Consider the following 12,142-nt stretch of genomic DNA (forward strand, 5'->3'; position numbering starts at 1 on the left):
CTCTCTCTCTCTCTCTCTCTCTCTTGCAACGCAGTTGAAAATGGTAATGGTAATTCAACTATTGAAGCACTAACTTACAAGTCTTAATATACACATAAATCTTGGGACTCCATTGGGGATGACCAATACTGTAGAAGTGATTCGACGGTCAAGCGCCGAGTTGTGCTAAGCATTGATATGAAGAATCGGCATCCATCAATTTTATATTCCTCCAGGGGATTTCGGTGTCCAAAACTTCTTACATTCACCTGCACAGTTAATTCTATGATAATAGTAATAGTAATATTAATAATGTGCGATTACCGCTGAATTCAGCCTGTTCATGTTTATCAGATGGTCTCTCCAAAAACAATCGAGTGTCTTCACAAAATAAATCACTTGTTCTGCATAAGTAGACATTTCAACATCAAAATAAATAACAAAGGGGCAGACCATCAAAGATAACAGGTCACCATACTTGCATTAGTCATGAAAAAGTATGATTACTTTTATCAAAAAATAAATAAATTATTACCTCAACTTCTACCACTGATGCATCATCATAGCCAGAGTCTTGCACCACGTCCAAATACTTGCTGAAAGTGTTACAGATTTAGACACGAATTAAAGTTTAATGTCCCTGATTTCTTTTTAAATTTAGGAAAGGCTAGCTCTTGCTTCATGTTACATATCCATATGATTTAAGCCTATGAAAATATTCTTTATGCAAGTGCTTTGTATATGGATTTCCTGTTTTACTTAATATGCGAGTCCTGAGATGTACTTGAGGTAATTTGTGTATAGTCATCCTGATATATTGCTATTTCAACTTGCCGTTCCTGAATAAGAAGAAGAAGAAAAAAAAAAGGCTGTGTGAGTGCTTTTGCTTTAGTGCATCATGAATTGATAGCTGAGAGTACAGAGATCTATATGTTGGGCTTGTAACATTTGGTGCAACTATTCTTGTCGTGCTTCAGAACTTGATCACTATTACTTGTAGTATTGTTATCGTGCCTTTTGCTCATTTTGTAGCAAGTATATATGTACTACAGATATGGTATATGTTTATTTGTTCTTATTATATAAAGTAGTTTAATGCAATAATAGTAATATGTTTGTGAATTGTTATTTTAGTATTATCCTAAATTTTTTAGATTACCCAAGTGATAAACGTTGTTCTATATTATGTCAGTTCTGTGTATACAAGAAGATACAACATTTGTATCTTCTGTGCCTGCAAACTCAACAGTTTGTCTCTAATTCTCACTCTCTTTTCCCTTGTCTCTCTCTCTATGTCAAGCTTCATTTCCTTTCCTGAAGACTTGGTCTCTTATTATCTCTCGCAGGGCTTACTCGGTGAAACTCACCTCTCGGTCGTTCAAGTTCTCGAGACAAGTGAATTTAAAAGAAAGGTAATCCCTTCGATGTTTTATTTTCTGGCTCTAGCTCTTGTTTTTCTTTTCTTTTTTCGAATTCGCCTTTCGGTTTTATTTGACTTGTCAGTCTGTTTGCTTAATGAGTTATTGCTTAATGGGTTTTATTTCACAAATTTTACTCTTACACTAGTGAAAGAAAAAGATAAAGCTCTGCTAAATAAGCTTGTTATGATCTTAGACATAGAGAAGTCTTAATAATTTTGAAGTTCATCGATATTGAACGTACATAATAACTGTAACTTTGATATATGCTGAATTGAGTTGTTTTATAGTCAAGTCTGTAAAATTTATAAATATATGCTCAAGGCAAACAACGGAAAAGAATATCTGATTGTCAATATTTGTTAATGATAAACATGACTTTCCTTTTGGTATTGGCAGTCTTTGGATAAAGGTGGCCCAGATTACAATAAAAACTTCCAGACAAAATTCTTGCCAAACTTGAATCGTGCACTATTTGCTGTAAAGGCTCCCAAATTTGACATGTTTGCATTGAAATTTGGTCTTTTCATGAGCTACTTTTAGCTTGTCATAATTATGCTTATCACGATTTGTCGTTTATGATCTAGATAAAGCCACATACATAAAAAAAAAAGGCAGCAAAGTAACTTATTGTATTCTGATTGAAAACAAAGTGTCTTGGTTGTCTTTTTATGGCAACAAATCACATTATTATATTTAATTTTAGTAGTGGTAGGTCCAACATGGTATGTTATGAAGGCGTTTATATACAAACGCCTTCTATTGTATTCAAAAGTATTTATTTGTCTTTTTGTGAAATAAATAAATGTATTAAATATTTTGTCCTTTTCTGAATTTATGATTTGATTATTAAATATTTTATTTTGTTTGCTGAGGGCATTTTTTATTTGAGTCTCAACTATATATACTTTGTCATTTATGTTTTAGTAAATAATTTCTTAAAGTGTTTTGAGTTTGATACAATTTTTTTTTTAGTCTGATCAAATGGACAAGTCATGGATGACTTTTCATAGAGGAACAAAACAGTACATTGATGGTGTGGAATCATTCTTAAGTCATTGTCGATCGGTTTGCCAGAATGTAAATCGAATTCCTTGTCCGTGTGAGAAATGTGGAAATTATCAATACGGGGACAACCGTTCTTTAAGAGATCATTTGATCATAAATGGTGTCGACAAAAGCTACACTGAATGGGTACATCATGGTGAGAAGTCTAAGAAGCGCAAGAGTACTGAAGCGTCAACCGAAACAGGTCTTGGTGATAACAATGTTGATGCTCCGTATGTTGCTGAGATGGTCGATGATCTAGAAGATGAACTGCTTGATAATCCCGAACATCTCCATTCCTTACTATCCAATGCCGAAAAACCACTTTATCGTGGCTGCCCCAAGTTCACAAAGCTCTCGATCTTAGTAAGGTTGTTTAATCTAAAAGCTAAATTCGGATGCAGCGATGTTATGTTCTCAGAACTCCTTGAATTGCTTAGAGAGATGTTGCCCGAAGACAATCAATTGCCAACGAGTCTTTACCTAGCCAAGAAAACATTGGCGGCCATCGGATTGGGTTATACCCAAATCCATGCATGCCGCAACGATTGTATCCTCTACCGTAAAGAATACGAATGTTTGGAGCAATGTCCCGTGTGCAATGAATCAAGGTGGAAGAGAGCAAACAATCCAAAGAAACAACTTCCTATTCCTGCAAAAGTCTTATGGCATATTCCTATTATCCCACGTCTGCGGCGCCTATTTCGAAATCTTGAGCACGCCGAGAATTTAACTTGGCATATGACTAGAAGAGTTGACGATGGAATGCTACGACATCCTGCTGATTCACCATCGTGGAAACACGTTGACTCATTGTGGCTAGACTTTGCCAAAGAGCCAAGAAATTTACGACTTGCACTTTCTGCCAATGGAATCAATCCACATAGCAGCCAGAGTAGCAGATACAGCTGTTGGCCGGTGCTTCTTGTAATTTACAATCTTCCTCCGTGGTTGTGCATGAAGCGCAAATTTATGTTGATGTCTTTACTTATTTCTGGCCCGAAGCAGCCAGCTAATGACATCGATGTTTATTTGGCTCCATCGATTGATGAATTTAAAAATTTATGGGAAAATGGTATACATGCATTTGATGCATATTCTCGAGAGGATTTTACTTTAAGAGCCCTTCTTATGTGGACGATAAATGATTTTCCTGCTTACGGTAATTTATCGGGATGTTCCGTGAAAGGCTATTACGCATGTCCCATTTGTGGAGAAGATAAAGAAGGCACTCTCCGCTTGGAGCACGGGAAAAAGGTGGTGTACATGGGTCACCGACGGTTTTTACGACTAAGACATCCATATCGAAGACAAATGAAGGCGTTCAACAGCAAGAAAGAGTTTGGTAGAAATAGCCAACCGTTGACAGGACTTGAAACACTTGAGAGAGTGTCGTCTATGAAGTTCAAGCCGTTTGGGAAAATTCCAAAGAAAAAACCCGGAGAAAAGACTACAAAGACGACAAAAGAGATGTTTGACGATAAATGTTGGAAGAAGAAATCAATCTTCTTTGAACTGGAGTATTGGAAACATCTACCTGTACGTCATAATTTGGATGTAATGCACATTGAGAAAAATGTATGTGAGAGTATTGTCAGCACTCTTCTAAATGTCCCGGGGAAAACAAAAGACGGTATAGCCTCGCGGCGTGATATGGAGTTACTTGGAATAAGAGAAGAGCTAGCCCCGAGGGAAAATGGGAAGCGAATATATCTACCACCATCTTCTTTTACTCTGTCAAGAAAAGAAAACCAGAAGTTTTGTCAAACTTTGGTTGATATTAAGGTACCCAAAGGCTATGCGGAAAACATTCGTAGTTATGTATCTATGAATGAGTTGAAACTTTTTGGCCGAAAGTCGCACGATACACATGTGTTAATGCAACATTTTTTGCCTGTTGCCATTGAGTCGATTTTACCAGAACGATTGAGAAATGCTCTTATTCGGCTTTGTGGGTTCTTCAACATTCTTTGCTCCAAAGTGGTGGACGTGTCAATTCTAAAGCTGCTCCAAACTGACATCGAGATCACATTATGTAAATTGGAGCAATACTTCCCTCCATCATTCTTTGACATAATGCTTCATCTTATTGTGCACTTGGTGAGAGAAGTAGAGTTGTGTGGGCCCGTTTATCTTCGATGGATGTATCCCTTTGAGAGATTTATGAAAGTGTTAAAGGGATATGTTAGAAATCGAAATCGGCCTGAAGGATGTATTGTTGAAGGTTACATGGCTGAAGAATCCATTGAATGTTGTTCTGAATACTTGCACGATCTTGAATCTATTGGTCTCCGTGATAAAGTAGATCAAGATTATAATGTGAGTAGAGGCGTAACAAACGGTGCAGTGCATACAGTAGCGCAAGCAGATCTTTTATTGGCACATCAAGCCGTTCTACAAAATTCAAGTGTGGTTCAACCTTTTATCGAGTAAGTTTTCCCAATACTAAAATGTGTAGTCATAATAATGTTTTTCTTTGCTATAACCATTATTGTGAATTGCAGGGAACATATGAATATTTTGCTAGAAGATGCAGCGAATAAAAGATCGGCGAGAAAGGCACAAGAGGAACATCGTCGTACCTTTCCTCGATGGTTCGAAATGCGTATAATGCAAAGTGAACTTGGTGTTAGTGACATGCTCTATAATTTATCAAAGATACCAAGAACGCAAGTCGTTAAGCATTCAGGCTACATCATAAATGGAGTCCGATTCACCACTGAGAAGCGAGATAAGTTAAGGGTTACTCAAAACAGTGGATTGTGCTTAGTAGCAGAGACTATGCAGTACGCAAGCGCTAAGGACAAACATCCCATAAATTCAGATATGATTTACTATGGAGTGATAAAAGAAATATGGGAAATAGATTATTTGTCTTTTTGAACACCGGTATTTCTGTGTGATTGGGTGGAGAGTAACGGTGGAGTAAAAGTCAATGCACATGGGTCTACATTGGTGGACCTCAAGAGACACGGTCATAAAAGGGAGCCATTTGTGATGGCAACACATGTAAAGCAAGTGTTTTATGTTACAAGTCAAAGTGATTCGAAGTGGTCATACGTATTTGCTACTCAAAGCAAAGATTACGCAAATGAAGTTCAGAAGGAATTTGAGGAGAGCGATGTCCTTTTCGAGCACTTAACTCCAACCAAAGGCTTGACAACCAGTGATACCAACTCCGTCGTAGATGATGAGAACGACGCGTTATATTTAAGGAAAAACGTAGAAGGAATTTGGGTATATATAGTGTTAACTCTTAAAATGTTATTGTTATTTTGATTGTGATTTCTTGTATGATATTTAATTAGGCTCCTTAATATGTAACTTTAATTGTGCTTTCTAATGTTATATTTTTACATTTTACAGGTCTGATGTCTAGGTCACCTCGAGATAAGCCAGGGAAAAGAGGTCCAACAAGGCTCCCGAACCTTGTACGTCTAAGGAGTCAAGGAATCAAGCAACGTGTAGAATTTGATGTTTATGGAGAAGCGATTGGTGACAACTCTCCAGTTTATAGAAGTTTTTTGGGCTATTTAGCCAAGAAAGTGTCAATAGTCAACCACGATGATTGGCGTCTCGTGGAAGAGAATGTGAAGGACGGTCTTTGGAATGAAGTTCAAGTAAGTTTGTTTGTACTTCTTTCTATACATAGGTTTAAATAACTTAAATTTTGCCGTATTCAATTTTGGCAGAACACCTTCATTGTTGAGAATCGCTATCGTGACGAGGCGATGCAAAATATTGGGGCACGATGGAGAGGTTTTAAGACGAAACGTACAAAAAATATTTTTGAAAAGCTTAAAGCAGGTGATGATCCGATGTCTCTTACTTCAACAATGGAGTTGGAGTACGGGATCGCTCTAGAAGATTGGACTAGATTCGTCCAAAGTCGCATTAATCCTGATTTTGAAACGCTTAGGAAAACTAAACAAGGAAATCAGAGCAGCCAAGTCCTTCTTCATCGGACTTCCCGAAAACCATATGCCGCACTTAGATGTGATTTGGTAAGTCTGATTTTGCATTTTTATTTTTATAAATTTTTTCCAAAAGACAAAATTTTTGTCTCGTTTTACCTTTTTTTTTTGTCAACTATGATGCTATTGTGAGAATATAGATGGAAAGAAACGATGGTAGACAACCTGATCGAGCTGAAGTTTGGATAGAAGCACGCAAAGACGCAGATGGAAAGCTTACAAATGAAGAAGAAGTGATAAAAAAAATGGTAAGTATATATAATTTTAAAGTTAATAGAGCGAGTTAATAAATTGATATGTATTATTTGTTGTTGTTGCTTATGCGTAGGAAAATATACAAGAAGACGGGACATTTGTAGTACATGGATCCGCAGATGTCCTAACTACGGCTCTATCGAAACCTGAATATAGCGGACGCACTCGAGGTGTTGGTGGATCAGTGCCTTGGAAGCGATATATGTCGAAAGTACCTTCTAGAGAGGAAGCAGACCTTGAAGCCCAAAAGCGGATCTTGTTGTTGCAACAAGAAAAGAAAGAACTCGAAAGGAAGTTGCAAATGTTTGAGAGAGAACGAGGGGAAAACATAAATGGAGGGCCAATCGGATCTCAACAACAACACATGCCGTTCATGCATCATACTAGTGGAGAATATGGTATGCCATATATTCCATTCACACCGCAAGCAGGTTTTCAATATCGCCCTCAATATGGTGCGTCATGGCCACCACAAGCCCCCTCGCCGGATTTCGGTTCACAATATCCGTATTTCTCGCAGTACTTCTCGCAGTCAGCATATCCTCAAGAGCCTCTTCAGGTAATATTTTGATAGATAGCTTACATTGGTGGATTTCTATAACTAATAACATGAACTCGTAGGATTGTCGACATCAATCGCAAGTACCGTTTAGTTCCGAAACGCCTTCTAGATCACAATCACCATACGTTCCAGATCCCCCTGAGGTAGTTCTTTGAATTTAATTAAAGTTTTATATGTTAATTTATTTAGTTCATAATGTAAAATCATAGGAGGATCAACATCAGTCGCATGTACCGTTTACTTCCGAAGCGCCTTCCACATCAAAGTCACCACATATTTCCGATCCCCCTCAGGTAATAATCTAAAGTTATTATATGTTGATTATTATAATAAATAATGTGAAATTATAACAGGCTAGATATTCGCAGGGGTTGTCTCCTATGCATGATTGTACGTCTGACTTCGTACCATTCGAACCTTACGTGCGCGATTCAACTCTTGCTCCACATCAAGTATATAATAATCATTAACTTGGAGCTGATTATCACATAGTTCAACTTACAATATAAATTAGTTTAATAAAAATTGATGCACGCGCAGGTGCATATACAGTCCCAAGTGACGTCCATAAATACAAGCACGCCAAAGGTACAGTTACTCTTCAACCATTCACCTTCAATTCTCTGCATTGATACTGTGTTATAGTGTAACAATGTTTATAGTGTTAATAATATCCATTGTTTCAGGTCATGCGTCCGATACAATCTGAAGCTCAATCAATTAAACATCCACTGCATAAGCCAAAACCAAAGAGAGCTCAAAGAAAAATGTTGTCACCTCCAAAAGAGACCGAAGTGTTGGTGGCATCGACAACGAGACCTTCGAAAGAGAACGAAGTGCCGGTGGCATCGACGACGATACCTCCGAAAGAGAACAAAGTGCCGATGACATCAACGACGATACCTCCAAAAGAGAACGAATTGTCGGTGATATCGACGACGATACCTCAGATACCCGCTAGAAAGTGTCTCCTTGCCATCGGAAATTTGGAGAACATTGTTGCAAATGGTTATGTGATAGATACGGGAAGTGATCGCATTCATGGAATTCTACTTGGGAGCGAGAATGTGCGCGTGCATGTGAGCGACGTTGAACCTGATCATCTAGAAGATGAATTACCGATACCGGTCAATGATGAAATGTATTTAGTCACTCACGTTGTTAAGTCGATGGTTGCATGGCCAAAATCTCTAGTCATCTACGAAGATGATGTAAGTATTTTTTTTTTTAAATGTATTTTACTATTAATTGATTTGTATTGTAATAATCTTAATTACTATTCACAGGAGGAGTTACAGCCACCACAAAAGAAGAGTAAAAAGGTTGCCAAATCGCTAAAAAACAAAAAATCTAAATCTACTACTCATCGCGTGCATAAAAAAGGTTCAAGTCAAGCAACTCCTCTTCAAGCATTCCACGATCAAGAATCATTATTACCGACATTGGTAGATCGAATTTCAATAATAAATGATGATATTGTGATCGATTATAAGTTTCCAAAGTGTGTGTTCAACGGCGAAGTCACATTAAAGTTGATGAAGGAAGATGTCGAGCAATTCATGTACATGAAGGAGATCGGAGTAAACTGTATTCTAGTTCATATACGGTATATTCTTATACTAACTTTAAAACTTTTTTAAGTATAATAACATTGATTTTATTATAGCTTCTGTGTTTTTATTTTCCTTTTGTAGACACTTACGTTACCATATGCGGGTTGGCAGAGAATTGCGAAAATTCGCCTTTAGCAATCCCATTGACGTTTCTCCGTCTGTAACTCAATTAGACGAGCCTATAGGGCGATCAGAACACCTTTTTAAGGGAATGAAAGAGTTGTTCCCTGGTCAATTCTTACTCGCGCCTTATAATTATGAGTAAGTAATTACACTAGAAATATCTTTTTATTTAACCGGGTTAAATTTATGTTAACTTGCATTATTTTTTTGATAGTTTTCATTGGGTTCTTCTGGTGGTGGATGTTAGCAAGCGCACGGCATACTTTCTTGATCCCATGAATTCTAAAAGAGTTCCGCCTCATTTGAATTCGATAGTGGACTTGTGAGTATATTAAAACATAAATATATATATATATATATATATATATATATATATATATTTAAAATTAATAGTTATGATTATTTTGTTATAACTTTTATATACATGTGTAGAGCATTCTATAGTTTTGTCGGTAACAGGAAGTTTTCATGGAATATTCCAAAGGTATATATATGCACAATTAAACTAGTATATCCATTACTATATATTTCAATCTAACATATTTTTTACAGGTACCGAAACAACCTTCGACAATTGAATGTGGCTATTTTGTTTCAATGATGACGAAAAACATTGTTGAAACTCGAGATTTTCATAAATGTTTGCAGAGGTATGTACACATTTAAGTACACATATTCAATACGTATATATATTGTTTCACTCACAAACAACTCGTTTTTATATATTATTAGTTTGAATAGTTGAAGAGTTATACGGATGAGGCAATAGATGCGTATCGAGAAGAATGGTACAAAATGGTGTTAAACTTTATGGACACGGAAGTCAAATCGTCAAATGTGAATGTAAAGTGAGTGTGTTTCCGGTGCATGAACATTCGTTTACATGGTTTGATATGTTTCGGTTTAAATATATGGTACAAAGTACGAATAATAGAATTTGATTTTGAAATTATTGAATGGATTATTAAAAATTCGTATTGGTATGTTTAGGTTCGGATTTTGGAATATATATTGAAATTGTGTGCATGAATTTTTTGTAATATTCAAATTTTTATGTATTTAAAAAAAATCGAAAAGAATAGACAGCGTTTGCATATAAGCGCTGTGAAAACTTCTTACCTGCCATGAAGACACGTGGATGCCACGTTGGAAAAGAATAGACATCGCTTATATAAAAACGCTGTGAAAAACATTAGACAGCGCTTATATACAAACTCCGCGAAAACTTTTTCGCCCAAATTCTTACGTGGCTCCTACGTGGCACCACTTTAGACAGCGTTTATTTTAGGCGCCGTGGAATACTTTTAACCTCATGCGATACAACAGCGTGCAAAAAACGCCTTCAATCATATTTCACAGCGTTTAAAAAACGCTGTTAATCAATGTTTTTGTAGTAGTGAGTCTTTATTCCATAAACAAACCTAACAACACATGAAGAGACAAATATCGATATGCATGAACAAACTCTTCATGGTTTTCTTAAAACAATACATTCACAATCTAAGGATCAAAGGACTATTGATCTTAGTACGATTGTTAGGAGAATCTATAATGTCTGGTTATGGGACATTGAGTGTTGGACACTCTATAGTTCTTCTAGGTATCTTCTGATGGTACTGAATTGACCAGTACACTTCTAGAGACAAGATAAGAACAAACCATTTAACCTCTTATGTCTCGAGGTCACTACGTATGAATTGCATCATGCTTATCTCAATCCTTAAATGAGACATGCCATTTCATAGCTTATGTATTCTCATTTGAGAAAGTCAGAGTTCAGATTCACTATGTGATTCTTAACAAGACCTATTGGTGAGGTACTAAGTTATGAAAATGTCATGAGTAACTTTGTGAAGTTCTCATAGATATGGAATTCATGTACAAGATTGTTGAAATGCAATGTATATCACCGCATGCTTTGTTCCTTGGAATGTGAATAAATGAACTGGCCAGTGTCCAAATTGAGTCATGACTCTTTTGGATGAATCAATGTCACTTGTTAGCTCCTTGTAAATACATTGTTTCTAACTTATTCACAAACGACAAAGGAGTTGAGGAAATAACAGCTAGAAGGGTAAAATGGTAATTTTGTAAATCCCGACTAGCTGATGATATTCATGAAGGGTAAACATAGATAATATTCAGTGGATCCAGTCATCACAATTTAGTTGAATTCTTGAGTAGAAAATAAATTCATTTGAACCGAGAGATTCTTAGTGTCAACTCTTTAGTGGAGTTAGTTGACATTAAACTAAACTTGGAAAAGGTTTGTGATTTTTTGAGTCCAAGTATTTTAGCTCAAGCTTTGTTCATTTGGATCCATGAGGTCACTGTCACAAATCATATCGAGTAGGAATAGTTAAACTAGAAGCTAAGTCAAAACAAGAACGAGACAAGTTTTGACGAAAATTGTCTAAAGGGTAATTCCGTCTTATTGGACATAGAATGAAATGAATGTCAATAAATTCTTAATGGGCCTTTCTTATGTTGTCATGAACAAATGAAGAAAAATCTAGAAACACCTTCTATTAGGTGTCTTGGCCGTCGAAATAAGAGAAAAAGAGAGACCAATTTTGTGCATTAATGGATGAAGATACTTGCCAAAAAAAAAATAGGAAACAAATTTCCTGTATGAGGAAAGGAGGGGTTCAGCCAAATGGGTCAAGGGAGAAGAAAAACAAAAGAGGGAACAAATCCAAGCCTTCTAGAAGGACTCCTTGGCCGTGGGACTCATGTGGGATAAAGGGAAATATTTGCTCATGAATATGTGATATTCTATAGAAGAGGAAACTACCTTGTCGAAAGTAATTCCTCTCCTATAAATAGAGCCCTCATTCCCCTCATTTTATTCATTCCAAAGTTTTAGAGATTGAGCTCATCTCTCTCTAGACTTGGCCGCCCCTCTCTCTTCCTCTCTCTAGTTTTCTTTCATTTTTTTTGGCACCTAGGTCCACAGTTGACCTAGTGTTTTAGCTCTTCGACTTTGAGACTTGTTCTTGAGTCGTCATGTTTAAAAGTGCCCACACACTAATTCCTTTCTTTCTCGAGTGATTATTGTGATAGAAACTTTCGTGGTTGCTCGAGTTCCCGAGGAAAGAAGAGAGACGTGATGCGAGGGGAAACGAATGTTTCAACCATCCTAAGGCTTATCAACGTTCAAGCTTCTCAAAG

General features: G+C 36.6%; 1 protein-coding gene and 2 long non-coding RNA genes across 3 annotated transcripts; all 3 read left to right on the forward strand.

Moving 5' to 3' along the window:
- Window positions 1–1,164: 1,164 nt before the first annotated feature.
- On the forward strand, window positions 1,165–7,121 carry LOC149402438 (uncharacterized; the record flags this gene model as incomplete). Its single annotated transcript, XM_089608378.1, has 6 exons — window positions 1,165–1,177; window positions 1,280–1,391; window positions 5,824–6,064; window positions 6,137–6,448; window positions 6,559–6,666; window positions 6,747–7,121. Coding segments are annotated over exons 1-6 (1,161 nt in total), but the record flags the coding sequence as incomplete, so codon positions are not given.
- A 24-nt stretch (window positions 7,122–7,145) lies between these two features.
- On the forward strand, window positions 7,146–7,600 carry LOC149402439 (uncharacterized). Its single transcript, XR_016296030.1, has 3 exons — window positions 7,146–7,232; window positions 7,295–7,378; window positions 7,445–7,600. It is a non-coding gene; the product is annotated as an uncharacterized LOC149402439 (long non-coding RNA).
- A 14-nt stretch (window positions 7,601–7,614) lies between these two features.
- Window positions 7,615–7,987, forward strand: LOC149402440 (uncharacterized). Its single transcript, XR_016296031.1, has 3 exons — window positions 7,615–7,687; window positions 7,776–7,823; window positions 7,922–7,987. It is a non-coding gene; the product is annotated as an uncharacterized LOC149402440 (long non-coding RNA).
- Window positions 7,988–12,142: the final 4,155 nt, after the last annotated feature.

This window comes from Urtica dioica, chromosome 3, assembly GCF_054948205.1.
Source record: "Urtica dioica subsp. dioica isolate 48M chromosome 3, U.dioica_male_clone48M_v1_H2, whole genome shotgun sequence".
Classification (NCBI taxonomy): domain Eukaryota; kingdom Viridiplantae; phylum Streptophyta; class Magnoliopsida; order Rosales; family Urticaceae; genus Urtica; species Urtica dioica.